Genomic DNA, 18226 nt, shown 5'->3' with positions numbered 1-18226 from the left:
TATAGGGTATGCGAGAAAAAAGGTATTTCCTCTACTTCTAACATAAGATTATCTTCTCTTTTTAAAAGAAAAGTCTAAAAATTACTTACCATAAGCCGCCCTCGCCCATTAATTAGGTACGTAACAGGAAGCTGCATGGGATCTCTTGTCTTGCGACCAGGAAAATTGTTGGAAGCTGATTCATGTAGCCAATCCTGGATCAAAATGACGTGTTCCGGAAGATCATGCTCATACAAGATAGAAAGAGGGTCTTCTAATCTACTTTCTCGAACTATCAGGGGTCCCACTAATCCATCAAGCATATGGAAACCTAAACAAAATTTATTTATTTATTTATTTATTTATTTATTTATACATGTATACCTGCATAAAGTTTAGGACAATAGCTAGTTTACGCTGAAAAATTCGTAAGAACGAAAATTTATGGGAAAGTTTTACAGTAGCGTATGTGTTGAGAAATAACGGGAGAAAACTCCAAATGAACAAGATTTAAAATATTCTATTAGGTCTTGTATTCATGTTGTCAAACTAAACATAGCACACTGAGCAAGGCTATGTTATAGAAATATGAAGAGAAACACAAATACGTATCAGTGTCAACACAATAGCTGTGTCTTTATGAAACCTCCATTACTTCTGGCTTTTTGGGAGACGGTCGTACGGTAAGATTATAAAGTCTGTATGTTTTATGCATTACCCTGTAGCGTGACAGGTAAGCCACTAATAGTTCTGCTCTGGCAATAACACGAGAACAGGGCCCAGGAAACTGGTAAACGATCAACCAGATCGCTTGAAGAAAATAAAGAGAAAAATAAACTAGTTAGGAGCGCCCCAACTAACGTATGCATCGTAATTAATCCTTTAATTAAACTGTACAGGTCTCTTCGAATACATTAGAAATACTAGTATAAAGCATAGGTAATTGAGGTCGGTAATTGACCTATTATAAATGAGGTCGGTAATTGATTTCTGTCACTAGTACATTTATTACTAAGCCTGTATTTGGAATAAAAGAAACAAAACAAACAAAGAAGATAGTAAAGCGCAATAGGAACTATAGACTATGAGGAGCTCCTTCGTGGCTAAGCGGTTAGCGTAGCCGCCTTTGGCGTGGGAGACCCGGGATCGATTCCCGGCGGGAGCTCATGTGGTTTGGATTCCACGTTAATCAGTAGGTCCACGTCTCATATAGCCTCACTGCTGAACGGGACGCTAAACTAAAATCAACTCATTATAGGCTATGAGAGATGGGCAAACCCGTTTGACAAAAACAGTGACGACGATTCCTGAAGAAAGGTGCTTAAGATCGCCTAAATTAGATTGGATTTGAATTTAGCATCTCGTTCAGTAGCGAGGTTATCTAAGATGTGGAACAACAGCTTAACATGGGATCCGAGCCACGTGAGCTCCGATCAGGAATTGAAACCGTATCTCCCACGCCAAAAGCAAGTACATTATCCACATAGCCACAAGGTAGCTCTTTCAGATTTCCTGGGTATGATACTCTGAAGACATGATTATTTTGTGATACATACGAGAAGTATCAAAAAGTTCGCGTAATCACCTAAAATAAATCCACTCTGGATAACTCCGACATCATGATGGTATTTATTAATCCTTCACTATGTAGTCACCGCGCCAAGTGACACACCGAACCACAGCGCCAGCGGTTCTTTACTTTCCGTACGCCCATTTTGTGAAAGTCTTCAGTTCGGCTTTGAAACCTCAGAGGTCAACCTCAGAAATGACATTATTCCTACTGTAAAAATGACGTCCTCTGAGTGCACGCTTCGCTTCTGTAAAGAGTAAGAAGTCACTTGCTGCCAGGTCCGGTGAGTATGAGAGCGGGGCAATATTTCATAACTTAATTCCACTGCCTTCATCATGTATACACTAACGAAATGACCTGATGCATTGTCTGACGACGTTTCTTATAATTCAGTTCCTCTCGTAACTTAATCAGGAAATGACAACAATTGGTACTAGTAATAGTTTGCCTTTATGGTAGGTAATCTGTAATGATGACCCCTTTACAATCCCAAAAAACGGAAAATATCACCTTGACGGCAGACTTCTAAACTTGTGCCTTTTTAGGGATGAGGAGGAGGGCTATTTCCATTGTTTACTCATTTCCATGGTTTGTGCGTCATAAAGATTAACCTAACCTTTAAAAACTTTTAATAAAGATTAGAATATTTATGTGTCCAACCGTGTTTGTTTTTCTCTGGTTTCGGATCTAAAAGAAAGTCACAACTACTAGAAATAATGTCGTACACACTGTACAGTGGCGTACACAGAATTTCATCAAAAGGAAGGATTCGAGTACTTTAATATCTCATGTTCTTTTGAAAGCGAAGAAGCATAGTTACTGTAATAATAGAGTTTCTTCCTACGTTTGGCCGATTTCGTTCCTTCCCCCTCCCGGGCAGAATGAACTCATCCGGCCTGGCTCATGGCGTCCTGCAGTGTTGTGCAGTGGCTTCCTGGGAACGGAGTTGTTTTTCCGCGCGGACGACAATAACGCACAAAACAGGACCATTGTTGTGAATGTTGTGTTAAATTTGTTTCCAAGTGTGTGGGATTCCGCTCTGTGACCAAAATGCTGCCCACTTTAGTGTTTCTGTCATTAGAAAACAGTGCAAGAAGAATGGTTGCAACATCAGTTTAAGTGGAATAAAAAATGTTATTAAAAAGTACAAGGGCAACGAAGCTCCACCATTTGGATCACCAACGAAGTTGCCTAGGAAGCGGGAATACACCAACGCCACCTCCACTATGCAGAGGAAACTTCGCAAAATGGCAATGCAAGAAAATCCGCCAACACAAAGGTGTATGGCTAATCGTCTTGACGTGTCTTTGGGGACTGTGAGCCGGACGTTACACCATCAACTCAAGCTGGAGAAAATCATGAAAGCTCGCGGCCATCTTCTCACGGATGCCCACCAAAAGGAACGAAAGTGTAACGCCCGGAAATGTACGAACGGCATCTGGCAAAACAAAGGTGGGTGTACGTCGTAACGCTCGATGGAGCATGGATTTACCTTTCCGACTGCTGCAAACCGAGAGCCATCAGGTACCGAGAGAAAGGCACCAAGAACTTCAGAAAGTGGGTCCGAGTCTGTAAAGAATCCTTCCCGAAAGGGTTCATGGTTGTTACTGGCTACTGTTATCGAGGTAAACTGAAGATTCGTAGGGTGGCGCAGAGCTGCAAAATAAATTCGCAGTATTTTCAGAAGTAGATCATGCGGCCGATCTACGAGCATGAGATACCAACAATGTACGGCAATGACGCCAATCTGGTGCGCATTCACATGGACAAGGCCTCATCACATACCTCACGATCGTCCCTCGCATTCTACAGAGAGATGGAGGAGGCAAGTGGTATACAGGTGATACCTTTCAATGAGGTACCTGTTAAATCTCCAGGTATAAGTCCTATGGACTATTATGGATTTGAATTGCTGAAGCGGGCTTTGGGAAAACGGCGTGCGACAACTGTGGAAGGCTGTGCAAAGGGAATGGGACAAGATTCCCCTCCCAGTTCTTCAGAGAAGCCCATTACAGTGTAAATTACGCTGTCGGGCTATTGTTAGGAACCAAGGGAAACACATCGAGCACTTACGGATCTGGCGCCATGGATTCTTCTAAATTTTTAGGTAAGTCGAAATTGGCCAAATGTAGGCTGAACAACCTCTGTGTATGTGTGTGTGTGTGTGTGTGTGTGTGTGTGTGTGTGTGTGTGTGTGTGTGTGTGTGTGTGCGTTGGTGAACCCGCCAATCTTTGTAGGTCGATCGGCTACAGAGCAGCACTCTGAGCAATTTTTGCAAAGCGAGCATTTTTTAGTGGTTGCTCGAAAAGATTTTTACTTTTAACGCGTGCAGGACCATTATAGGGGTCCCCCCGCGAGTTCTTTTGACTCCGCTCGTTTATACGGATACAGCCGGTTTGTGTGTGTAAAGTGTGTGCTCAGACTGAAAAATTTCGTTTCTCTATCGGTGTGTATTCCGACGCAGTGCCATCTACGTGTGTATTCCAAGCAGGAACTAGAGCAATTCAAACTCCCAACGGCTGCGTTCATCATTGTTGCCAATCAAGTATTTGTTGAAACGTTAAAGAAAAATAGCAACTATAGCAAGGAATTTTTCATAGTAAGAACTCGGATATGAATATTACGTAAAAATAACCCTATGCCTAAAATGCTTTTTTTACTAGAGCTGAGGAGAGCGAGAGGCGTGGGAGACGTGTGTATATAAAAATATATCTATATATATAAAATTGAAAATCACTATGTTTATGACTTTAAATCTGCTGAACCGCTTGATCGATCTCGATCAAATTTGTAACATGGATGAGGTTCAAGGCCGGGCTGGTTTTAGGCTATTCACTTGGATGGTAAAAGTGAGGGGGGAGGGGGAATGGGTATAAAAATAAACAAAAAACTTAATAACTCCCGAACCACTCAACCGATCTTGATCAAATTTTCAACATAGATGAGGTTTAGGCCTGGGATTTTTTCTATAATTTTAAATTGACTGAGCAACGTATGGGAGAAGAAGGAGGGGGAGGTATATAAAAATCAATTTATATAAGACTGAAAGTGACTATTTTTGTAACTTAATAAATCTTGAACTATCCGACCGATCTCATTCAAAGTTTCAACATACATGAGATTCGGATCTGGAAATATTTTTGTAATTTCACTTTAACGGTAGATTCTAGGGAAGGGGGTTGGGAGGGGGACATGAATAAAAATTAATAAAACTAATAACTTTTGAACCACACAACCAATCTCGATCAAATTTTCAACATGTATGAGGGTCGGGCCTTGGGTGCTTTTTATCGTTTCACTATGACGAGCCAGTATAGAGGAGGGGGAGGGGGAGATATATGTAAAAAAAATAAAAATGACTGTCTTTGTGACTTCATCACTCTTGAATCACCCGACCAATCTCAATCAAATTTTCAACATGCATAAGGTTCGGATGTGGAAACATTTTTGTAATTTCACTTTAACGGTAGATCCTAGGGAAGGGGGTTGGGAGGGGGACATGAATAAAAACTAATAACTTTGAACCACCCAACCAATCTCGATCAAATTTTCAACATGTATGAGGGTCGGGCCTTGGGTGCTTTTTATCGTTTCACTATGACGAGCAAGTATAGTGGAGGGGAAGGGGGAGATATATATATAAAAAAATGACTGTCTTTGTGACTTCATCACTCTTGAACCACTCGACCAATCTAAATCAAATTTTCAACATACATGAGATTCGGATCTGGAAACATTTTTGTAATTTCACTTTAACGGTAGATCCTAGGGAAAAGGGAAAGGAGGGGAACGTATGAATAAAAACTAATAAAACTAATAACTTTTGAACCACCCAACCAATCTCGATCAAATTTTCAACATGTATCAGGGTCAGGCCTTGGATGTTTTCTATCGTTTCACTATGACGAGCCACCATAGGGGAGAGGGAGGGGGAGATATATGTAAAAAATAAAAATGACTGCCTTTGTGACTTTATCACTCTTGAACCATCCGACCGATCTCAATCAAATTTTCAACATACATGAGTTTTCGGGCAGGGATTAAGGATACTCACTTTGACGATGCAACGTAGGGGTGGGGGAAGGAGGAGAAATTTAAAAATGATCAAAATGACTAATATTAGTGTTGAATCCATAGTTTTCGGGATCGATGAGAGAAACAGTGACACTTCTGATGCTGTAACAATCCAAAGTCAGCCCTGATAGTTGAGGAGGGGGAAGTTGCAACGTAGGGGAGGGGAATAAACATTAAAAATGATCGGAAATGGCTAATATTAGTGTCGAATCCATAGTTTTAGGATTTGCTGAGATTAACAGTGACAATTTTGACGCCGTGTGCCGCAGCACGGTTGAGGGGAGGAGGAGTTGTATATAATAATGATTGAAAATGACCAATATTAGTGTCTAATCCATAGTTTTCGGGATCATTATGATGAACAGAGACATTTCCGATCCGGTTTAAATCCAAAATCAGCTCCACAAGTTGAAGAAGTGGGAGAAAGAGATATATTAAAAATGGTCGAATATGTCCACTATCAGTAGAATTTATAGTTTTCTGGGTTGCTTAGATGAGCAGTGATACTTTCGATCCCGTTTAAATTCAGATTCAAACCTTCAACTTGGTTGAGGGGGAGTAAAACGTTTAAAAATGGTCGAAAATGACAGATATTAGTGCTCAATCCACATTTTTGGGGTCGCTCAGATGGACAGTGATACTTGCGATGACATAGGCCGCAACAAGGGGGAGGGGGATATAATGATTCGAAATTGGTGTTGAATCTATAGTTTCTGGGATCGCCGAGATGAACAATGACACTTCGTATGGTGTTAATTCCAAATTCAGCCGCACGTCTTCTGAGAGGGGGAGAGGGAAATAAAAAATAACCCATATTAGTGTCGAATCCATAGTTTCCTGGGTCACTGAGATGACCGGTAACACATCCAATGCCGTGCCGCACAACATGAAAGAAGAGGAGGGGGATATATATATATATATATATATATATATATATATATATATATATATATATATATATATATATAAATGATCAAAATTATCCGACACTAGTGTCTGATCCGTAGTTTTTAGGGTCGCTGAGATGAAGAATGACACTTCCGATCCCGTTTGAAACCAAACTCAGCCCCGTAGCTTGAGAGATAATGAAATGATCGAAAATGATTAATATTAGCGTCGAATACGTGGTATTCGGGATCGCCGAGGTGATCAATAATCTTTCCGATGCCGTTTAATTCGATACCATTAAAAACGAAAACAGCATATTTCACGGGTACAGAACACATGAGACACGGAATTGTGCATTTAAATTTTCATTTCACCCAGCGAAGCGGGTATATACTAGTAAAACCTCATAACTTTGGAATCAACAAACCGATCTCATTCAAATTTTCAACATGGATGAAGTTCGGACCTGGGATGACTTTTATCATTTTAGTTTGACGGTCCAATGTAGGGAGGGGAAGAGGGTGTATCAGACCACCAGTCTTAGACATTTTTCTCAGCTTCTAGTGCACGTAGACGCTGGAAACAAAAAATGAATGATCAAATGGTACATGGAGAATCAAATGGTGATACTTCCATATCCAGTGGCGTAGGGGGAATACACCAAGGGGGTCAACACCAAAATTTTTAATGGAAAATGGTATCAATTTCGATGTTTTAGAAGTAATATTGAAAAAGAATTAACTTTTACGGGAAACACTTTTCGTTAAATTCTACGGTTTCGGATCTACGTCTATTATTTGTTGTATTGCTACTATCAGACAACCCGGTAAACTCATTTTTCTGTTCATAGTGCACGGAGACACTTCAAACAGAAAATGAATGACTAAATCGTATCTGAAGAATAAAATGGTGATACTCTCATATCCAGTGGCGTAGCGGGAATGCATCAAAGGGATTAACTCCAAAATTTTTAATGGAAACTGGTATCAATTTCGACTTCTTTGAAAGTATTACTAATAAAGAAACAACTTTTACGGGAAACACTTTTCGTCATATTCTACGGTTTGGTATCTACTTATGTTATTTGTTGAATTGCCACTTCAGACCAATTGCCGTCTCAGTCATTTTCCTCTGTTCGTAGTACACGCAGACACTTCAAACAACAAAAAACTGAATGACCAAATCGTACGTGAAGAATCAATGGTGATGCTTCTATATCAATTGGCGTAGAGGGGATACATCCACGGTGGTCAACTCCAAAATTTCAAATGGAAATTGGTATCAATTTCGATTTCTTTGGAAGTATTATTGAAATAGAAACAACTTTAACGGGAAACACTTATCGTTAAATTCTGCGGTTTGGGATCTACGTCTGTTATTTGAAGTTGAATTGCTACTATCAGTCCACCGGCACAGGCATTTTTCTCTGTTCGTAGTGCACGTAGACACTTAAAATAAAAGGATTCAAACTGGACCAGTAGTGTGCGTTGTGTATGCTGACATCTCCATTACTCTTGAAGGTTGCTACATCCGTCCACAGAATGTCCCGGTGAAAACATGGGTTTCCTGGCACTCATCCACTGACAAAACTAGACGGATATGTAAATCTTGTTCTCGGAGTTCCTGATTCAGATGAACATGGTCAAAATGGAGCACGTTGAGCAGAATCCTCCAAACCGTCATGTTGCTTATCGCAGCATCCCTGGCGAATCGTGTTTTCGAGATTTGGGGAACCACATGGACTGCAGCAAGGATGCCGGGAGACCGTTTATCCTAAACACAGCGCCTGATCTGCTGACGTCTTTTGTGTTGAGAAGGGACATGCCCAGTCCTCTGCACACCAAGTGCAAGACGAAACGCTTTCCTCGACTGCCCAGCACGATTGAGAAACCGTAGATCATATAGCCGCGCAGCCTCGCGATAATTCTCCCGACTTCACTCAATACTATTAACATATCAAAAGCTACGATATTCGAAAACATCGTTTGAGTTCCCTCAAGCACACGAAATAATAGGCAATAGGAGCCGAAATCAACAAACATTCAACACTTTATCTTTCAACTACAAACAACAAATATTCAACTGTTTTATATCAGAACTTTTTTTCCGTTTTCTTCTCTTCTTCTACTTTGTCAGATGGCACTTCATTAATGTATTTTTCGCTACTAATAACCATCATACAAAACTTTCTCCCTTTTCACTCCTTTTTGCAGCTTCTTTCCCTCTTAACTCCCGTCTTCACCTGTATCTCATTCTTATGTGCAGGTGTAGCTTTGGCGCACGACACTTTGAACTATTTACATGTAAAATTCAATTCTTTGTATGGATAGGCATGTTTATAAGGAACAAATGGCGACAGAATGAAATACAAAGTAATACTCTGTATTATAGGTTTACAAGTGTAGTGTTCTAGTATAAAATGATCACAAGTGATTTACGCCGGATATAATAAGTGAGTGTATATAAAAGATGGCACTATTAGATGTGATTTTCCACTGGCAGCATATTTTTGCACAATGTGAAAAACCTGTATTTTATATGTTCAAGTGCAACGTTACTGGAAAAAAAATTACAAGAGCTATTGAAATTCGTACCATTGACAAAACCCATTCCTTTTCATCTTGGCTTGCGCACATATCCCCGACTGCTGACAGACTTGTTCCTTTCGGACGCACTCCCGTGCTAGCATACGGACCCACCAGCTTTATTCTTCCCTGACCCGAGTGGATAGCATTCGTGTTTTAATGGCCACCTAAGGCAGGTTGGTTTGAGTTTTTGCACTATAATATTTAATTATTCATCCCTGTATTTTATCTATGCCAAGTGAGACATTTTCAAGTCGCCAAGGGAAACCTTTTAGGGGATAATAAGAAGGAAATTAATAAAAGAATTATAAGTTTTAACAATTGTTTCTAGTGGTGCGCCAAAAGTAAACTTGTACGCATTCCTTTTCTCTCTGACTCTCTTTTTTACCTGTGTCTCAACGGTTTGCTTTAATTCTTCAGACTTCCATCCATCATCTCTTTGTATCATTTCTTTATACTTATCCTCTACATCTTTTTTCTTGACTAATCCCTTTATATCTTCGCCTTCTCTTTTATTTTTACACATTCTTATTATTTTACTATCTACATTTCTGTATTGTTTTCTTCTGTTTCTTTCTTTCGTAACTTTATTTTCTGTTCTCACCTGTTTACCATATTTGTTTTGGACTTCTATTTTTTGTATTCTTTCCTTCTATTATTGTTGACCTTGTACGTATTCCCTGACTCATACTAAGATATTCCATTTCTACTACCTGTTTGTCGGTGTGTCTACAGACCTGATTCCTCTGTTATCGATTTTCTGGTTCAAGATTCTCGTGTTTAACCTCTGAATTTCGTTTTACCAATTAAATTCGATTAATTACTACTGAACATATTTTCTTCTCTGTATTGGCTACCTGAATGGAGCTTAACATAAAATCTCCACTGAACTAAAATTTCGTTCATCTTCTACATTCGTATTTGCTTCTGTCATCTAATTCTTCTGTAATTCAGTAAGGATGAAGATCTTGTCTTCCTTCTGAATATCTTCATCAGGCAACTCATTGATTCTTCTTATGGGCCTATTTGTATACCTTTTGGACAATAGTGTGCAAAATGATTATATTCGTTGCAATCCCTACATTGTGCGCTCCTAGCTGAACATTGATATCTAAAACGTTTTCCACATGCTAAACAACCATATTGATAACATCCATATTTTCCTGTGATTGTTTCAGAACGAAATCTATTGATTTTATATAGTTTGTCCTGGTAGATATTTGTATCTTTGGTTGGTCTTTTGCGACATTCACTTGTAGCGAGAAAAAAATGCTTTTGTACACTGATTTAACAATGCACATCGCATAGATATAGCAAATCATGTAGCAATACTGCAAAGGGAAGTAACCATGTTTTGTGAATTTTATTCAAGAGTGGAAGAAGTGAATCTAGCTGCTCTCACTGTATTATTGATCTTCATTTGGGCCTAATTATCTGTTCTATACTAGCAACCTGTGCTGAATGGATACAAAATCATTGAAAACATGGTCGTCCCTGCATCAGGATTCATAAAACTCGTAGTGCCGTAACAAGGCGGAAGGGTGGTGTAAGGGAGCACTGCCTCCGCCAATTTCAGGAGGGGACTTGACTGGTGTCCAACTTTTTGTTTTGCACAAATTAGTACCTAACTCAAGAGTGCTAAGCGTTTTCCGAAAGTAAACCTGGAAATATAAACATGTGAATATTAGTTCACATCTTTAGGGGAAAGGAGGTAGCAACGGACATTTTAAAACATTGAACTGCCTCTTGGTAAAAAGATGTACAATTACCTCGAAATAAACCTGAAATATGGAATGTGAACTTTATTAACAAACTGAACATATTGACATAAATGCTAAAATAATGAAATAAACAAATGTCAATACAGATCGCTAAATTTCACATATTTGGAATATTTGCGAGCACTAACGAATACGTAAGATGTTTGAAAAACATGATATTTACACCTAGAAGGAACAACAAGAAATCCTACCCACGAAGCTAACAGTGGTAACGTGTGTAATGGATATCCGTTGATTCAATTGAGGTGGTTTGATGAACCCAGCCATCGCAGGATTCACACTACACCCAGCCTTCATTGAACGTTTCACCACAAATTATACATTTAATGGGACTTTGCTGTTAATATTTTCTGGTTGTCCGTGTGGTGGTTCATTAGCTTCTTGTTACTTTGCTATTTCGTTTGCTGAAGTCATTTTATCTTTCAATTTGCCTCTTATATGGTATCGAACTCTACCCAGGTCTGGTGCGTAACGCTAAACGCCACTTGCGATTTTCTGTCAATGATGATAGCTGTTCACTAATGGAGAGCTCTTTACTAGTTAATGGACGAAAAGATTCTGATTTCTCGGTCATATGTGGGGAACATGGATTCGCTGCAGACGACAAACAAGAAGTATCCCCCTTTTCCTTCACCCCTAATGAAGTTGAACATTGTGGGTCTTCACAGGTAGGTCTAGTGTATCATCTTGCAACACGAATCAAGTTTGCGGACAGATAGTCGGATTTGTAAATATCTGATGGTTCAATGAATATATTCCGGTGCACGCAAATCTATTGAGAGCAGTATCCATGCGACACCCGTTTCAATATGCCTCTGGAACAAGTTTAAAGCCGTAAATTAGTTTGAAATAAATAATTGCTAGCTTATTTTCAAATCGGTGTTATGGTTGCAACGACAGTAGCAACTAGAGATGCAAAAAAGCCGGCTTTTTTGAATCTATGGTTTTTTCACATAAACAGCCTGCTTTTTTGGGGAAAAACGAGAATTTTGGAAATTTTGGCTTTTTTCATTTTTATGATTTTTCTATCTAAATAGCTTTCTTATAGTATATTCTATAGTTAGATAAGAATTCCATGACCTAAATGCCATATTTCGCTCTGAAATTCACCATCAAAATGGATGGAGCACATGTTTTACGAATTAAAGCTAACATGAAGAATGTAGTATTTGAGGGCAATTTTATAGGCTATTTAACTTTATTTTAACTTTTGAGTTATCAACATTTTTTTCTTCTCTAAATCATTTTAGTTTGTCATCCGTGTTTCATTTCTAAGAGCTTAGTACTCTAGCTTCTAGCGCAAAAGTTAAACTTATGTTTTTCCATATATCCATCAAAGCTTACGTTTTTCAATATATCCGTCAAACCGTACTTCCACATTTCTGTTATACTGTAGCTGTGCAACGATTTAGCAATAATTTTCCGAATACAATCTTGAATACTAATTTATACAAATAATCAGTAGCGGGTTGAGAAAAGTACTTTGGGAGGGGTTTCTCTGATTGTTTCGTTTTCTAAAATGTTCTAATTTTATTTGGGAGCTTGAAGTTTATGAGTACAGGCATAATATTTCGTTTCGTTGATATATTTAGCGATAATCTTCCGAATACAACCTTGAAGATCATTTTATACTGAGAATCAGTGGCGGATTTGGAAGAGTATTTTGGGAGGGGATTTTCTTACTAATGTTTAGTGTTTCTAAACATTCGTAATTTTTATTTGACGGGAGCTTAAAGTTTATGAGTAAAGGCATAACTAATAGATATTTCCTTTGTTTTAGACATTCCGTAATTTTGGGGAACAGGCTTCAGTCCGAAAGAACACCCCTCTAACCTTCGCAAAACAGTCACTGCTGTTAATTAGTAATAATAACGCAAGGAAGTCAGCCAACTCACAGTACACGCACTATTTCTACTTCACAGATGGAATGAAGAAAAACTTTGTCAGAATGCTCGAATGCTGGGTTGAATCCCGAACTTCCCGATAGAAGCGCAAAAGCTCCACTCGGTCATGTTTGTTGTGCAGTTGTATTTATCTTAACTTAAATATATTCCATAGTCCTTTTTTTTTTGGTGGTGTTGGGGTGGGGAGAGTTCCGTCATGATATGAAGGGTGTGAGCCAAGAACATGGTAACCAACCAATTTTCAATTGCTGAGTTATGCAGCAGATAGACAGCAACGCATACCGCTTCGTTCAGTCTTTCATGTATAGTATTATGTGAAAAATCAGCTTTCCGACTTTCAAAATGCATTGTGCAGCAGAAAATCTCTTATTTCTTAAAATAGTAAAATTGTGGGTTACCATGTTCTTGCCTCACACCCTTCATATGTTGAATCACTCTTGTTAAAAATTCAAAAAAACTTGAGGACTGAGTAAACCGTAATGGTGGTTATAGAAAACTATAGCATTTCAAGAATATACAGAACCAAAAGCTCTAGCTGTGCAGCCTTTAAGTGTATCATATAAATCTAAGTATTTCTCTTATGTTTTATTTTAATTTTATTTTGTTCCAAAAAGAGGGTATGGAATATTTTGAAGTAAAATACTACATAGAATTTTGCTAGTTGTTTGTGTATTTTTTAAAAAGAAGTATTTACTTTTAGGGTTGGCTGGTTTACACCAGGTGTTTTTTTTCTTTTTCTTAAATAAACAACTGGTTTAAACCAAAAAAGAATGAAAAATGCGAATCGCGTGAACTTCATGGTGATGTTTCCACACATCAAACAATCTGCATTAGTTTTATTTCCTTTTCACCTTTTAATCAAGGTGTCCCATGTTCAATTCTCGGTTGAACCACAACCCATCTTTCATGCGTAAACAAAGTAGCGGTTCGGATGTAACTTTAAGCGAGTTTTCTCCTTGATAACCTCGGTATTACGTAAGGATGTTAAGCCTGAACATACGAAACGAAACCAAATTGTATATTTCTGCATGCCAGAATGCCTGTTATTTTACAAAGAAGCCAAGGTTGCTTAAATATATTGATAGAAATTGGCATAATTTATCGATTGCCTACGTAGCTTCCAACATTAGCTTGGATTGTACTTTCAATGATATCTACGTACTAAATTTGTAATTCAATACCTCAGTTTTAGCGTACTGATTATGATACGTTGACCTTTAAATTTTACATGCAAAGCAATAACAGGATTTTTCCATTATTGTTTTTCATTTAGAGTAATGACGGGATTTTCCCGATGGCTAGGGCGGGAGTTTCCCAATTTAAGAAATTTAGTGACCGGACTTCTTTAAGCTTATGGGACCTCTTCCAGCATAATCCTGTTGTTGCATAATAACACCAAGGCGAAACAAACTTATTTCCGTCAATATGTAAGATAAATACATAAAGCAAAATATCTAAACCCAAAAAACCTGATTTAAGCCAAAAAAGCCCAGTTTAAACTTCCCCCCCAAAACGGGTTTTTGGCATTTTCAAAAACAACCATGGTTCTTCCCAACCCTTCTTACTTTTATATATAGGAGGTTTAAAAAATTCTTATTATATACATTGGTTAATCCTTTGGAATTCATAATGTAAATATATTGAAAAGTAAAATTGTTTGAAATATCTTTTCGAAATTCATGGTTTATTTTCGAGGTTTTATATTATTATCGGCATCAGCCACTAATGAAATGACTGTTTGTGTTATAGAGAAGCGAAACAAAATCTGCTTTATCAATTTAAAGCAGAATTTTGAAAAAAGCCCAAAATTTCCCAAGCAAAAAAACGAAGCAGAAAAAAACGAGGTTTTTCAAAAAAAAAAGCGGTTTTTTTTCGAGACCTTGCATCTCTATATTATAATAATAATTATTATTAATGAATAGGATGTTGCAATTAGGTTTTGTTCCATGAAGTTGGGAAGTCAACTACAAAATCTCATAGGTAGTTATATAATGCTTATATGAATCATTTAGTAGCATTTGAGTTTCGCAATAGTTCGTAAGGGCAGTGAGTCTTTGAAGCAAGCTGGTAGGACAGAAAACCGAGAGAACAATGGTGCATATGTAGAAGCCAGGGATCAAGTTTTGTTGGTCACTAATTTTGGATTCCAATGGTCTCGACGTTCTCTCATTAAATTAACAGTTGAATCCCTTGGGAGCAAATATATGGATTTCATGGAGAGACCGAAGTAAAAAAAAAATGTAAGAGTACTGTAAATATGTGAAGACAGACGGATAAAAAAAAGTAGTCAGAAAAGTGAATGCACAGATTATTGCTAACCATTCGCATTAAAATTGAAAACATTGCGTATTAGAATAAGCTATGTATGGTTTGTTTCATAGTTACTACGGATAAAATAGTAATATAGATAAATTGATTCGATTAGACAAATAAATTATAATATTCCAGAGCAACAGAAGTTTTAAGTGATGCAAGATTACGACGTTCAATAGTATATTAGTCATATTATATGAACTAATAGTATATTAGTTCAATAGTATAATAGTATATTTGTGTGTTGTTGCTAAGTGTTAATGCAAGTAACATGATAATGTCTTAACGTTTTAAAATCCCTCACTTGTCAATTTTAAACTTACTGCCTGTTTCGTTTTATTGTTTTATATTATATCTTGTTTTGCAGTATTCTTGCCGTTTAGTACTTCATTTTCGACGTTATAACAAAAATATTAAATTCGATGGTACGAATAGTTGAGTTAAGTTGATTTTGTGTTTAACGTCCCTTTCAGCAGTGAGGCTATATGAGACGGGACCTACTGATTAAAATGGAATCCGAATCACTTGAGCTCCTGCCGGGAACCCGGGTCTCCCACCTGGTATGAATAATGTATCTTGTTTCGGTGTTTCTTGTAGGCATATAATATTGTTCTCCCGCTGGCTTTGTAGCTGGCACGTGTCTCTTTGGTCACATTGTCTCATGGAAGCAATTATAAAATCTGAACTATTATAGTGGTTCGGATTCCACCTTGAACTATAGGTCTCCCTCTCATACAGCCTCGGTGCAGAAAGAAACAATAACCTTCATTAAACACACAAACAGATATAACCCTACTTTAGTCTCGCCATTAGGAAGACCTAGGCGCAGATGGGAGGACAATATTAAGATGGATCTCGCAGAGATTGGAATACAAAGTAGAAACTGGATGCAGTTAGCTAAGGATAGAAGTCAGTGGAGAGCTTTTGTGAACGCGGCATTGAACCTCCGGGTTCCATAGGCCATAGAGTTAGTTAGTTAGTTAGTCTCGCCATTCCATTTCAAAATGAAATGAAATCTTACAGTTTAACGTCCCACGTTATGCCCGTTAGGTTACGGGAGGCGATGACAAGGCAAGTGAACGGTGATGGAATAATTAGTGGAATGAGAATGTGGAAGGAAATGGGAGTACTCCGAGAAAACCCATGGAAACGATGTTGTCCACCACAAACTAACTTCCCCGGGGGATTGAATCAATGCGCTATTCCATTCGAAATAAAATGAAATGGAATTTCTAGTTTTACATCCCTTGGTTATACTCTATAACTTATAATAGACGTGTGATTAATGAGAGTGAATGATTATGAAATAATTGGTGCAAAGGAAATGTGGAAGGAAATTGGAGGACCCAAGAAAGTCAACAGCATTAATCCATGTGTTTCATTTGTTACAAAGTTAACTAGTGTTTAAAGCAATTGCTCTAATTGCATTGCTCAAATTTACTCACTGAACTCGCATTTTACACATTTTACACACAATATCTTTGTTTGTTTGTTAGTGTCTTCGTTTGTTACATTTACTCGTTTTGCAAATGCCCAGTTGGTTTGGGTGCTCACTTGTACGTACCCAGTCAAGGACGAGATACTGCATTCTGGTGCTTCTGGAAATGTAGCTTTATCGATGACGCAACTTTTGGGAGCGTATCAGGAAAATAGCTCCATTAATAAAGCAGATATGAATGCATACTCGGTTTTCCTATGGCCCAGCTCGCATACGCCTTTTGTAGGGTAGACAAACAGGGGGGTGTGTGTGTGTGTGTGTGTGTGTGTGAGTGAGAGAGAGAGAGTTTGCAACTGAACTTTTATCTCTTTTTAGCTAGAGGAACGTCCTGAGTATAGGAACGTACGCAGGGGAGAACCCTCCCCATGAAATACCGACTATTCTGTAAAAACCTAATTTATGAGTGAGTTTATAAATTTTAATATAATTTATCCCCATATTGAATTTGGATCTCCCCGAAAGTTTTGACTTTCCCGAAATAAATTGCTACGTACGTGCCAACTGGTTGGAAGATATATCACCTGTAAATGTTTCCATAAATTAACACAATTGATACGTTTAATTCAGGCACGCACCCAGATTTTTTGGAGGGGAGAGTCCAAGGTAAAGGAAAGTAAAATAATACAAAAGAGTATGTTTATGTAGTATCAAACAGGTGTTATTCTACAGCTGAAGTAAAAAAGATAAGTAATTTTTAAGTACCGACATCTATGTTCTCACGAAAAATGATAAAATTAGATTGTTTTTGTCAAAACATACAGGGATTCGACAAAAATATCCAAAACGTTTTCAAAAGTGTGAAAATCATACCTAGTATGGTGTGGGGCCTCCTTTTGCGTCCAAAACAGCTTGGATCTGACGTGGAATGGACGTATACAGCTCCTGTATCGTGGTGAGTGGAATTATGTACTATTGTTCCTCCAAAACATGTTCCAGTTCCTTAAGGCATGCTGGTGGGGGGTAATAAGACCGAACACGCCTTTCTAACTCAGACCAAATGGCTCCATGATGTTCTGACTGGTGATTGTGAGACCCAGGGGAGGTGTGATAGCTCCTCAAACCATGATTTCACCGTTTTTGCAGCATGACAGGGTGCCAAATCATCTTGGTAGATGCCATCACCATCAGGGAACAACATTTGGGCCATGGGTAGAGCCTGGTGCCCCAAAATCGCCTCATGCGCCTTAGCATTCATCCTTCCATGCAGGCCTATCTATGATGGGACCTGCAGAAAACCACGATATCACTGCCCATACTGTAACAGAACCACCGCCATGCTTTACAGTTGGGAGCAGACAGTCTGCACGCCTGCGACGGTGTTCTCCATACGTAAACACGACCGGTTGTTGGAAACAAGGTGAAGGTCGATTCATCGAACCACATTACGTGTTTCCACTGTTCATGAGTCCATGCCTTCTGCTCCTTGCACCACTGGATACGCCTCTTTGCATTTATTGTTGTGACCAGGGGCTTGGCGATAGCGACCCTGCCATAAATTTTCATTTTATGAAGTTCCCGCCACACTGTTTTCGATGAAACCGGGTTCTGTAGCCCGGAATTGAGTTCAGACGTAATTTTCATTGCAGTGGTGTTTTTTAGCTGCTGGTACAATCCGTTTTAATGCCCTCCGGTT

At 38.5% G+C, this 18226-nt stretch overlaps 1 protein-coding gene across 1 annotated transcript in view; it reads right to left on the bottom strand.

The window, feature by feature from the left end:
• LOC145694682 (multicopper oxidase 3-like) overlaps positions 1–18226 on the bottom strand; it is a 56733-nt gene that overhangs the window by 17473 nt on the left and 21034 nt on the right. The window contains exon 5 of the mRNA XM_081771188.1: positions 90–310. Coding sequence (XP_081627314.1) covers positions 90–310 — 221 coding nt within the window. The remainder of the gene's footprint in view (positions 1–89; positions 311–18226) is intronic.

Source organism: Thermobia domestica, chromosome 9 (genome assembly GCF_964235325.1).
Source record: "Thermobia domestica chromosome 9, izTheDome1.hap1.1, whole genome shotgun sequence".
Taxonomy (NCBI): Eukaryota; Metazoa; Arthropoda; class Insecta; order Zygentoma; family Lepismatidae; genus Thermobia; species Thermobia domestica.
The sequence above is the reverse complement of the archived record's forward strand: the minus strand, read 5'-3'. Positions and strand labels throughout refer to the sequence as shown.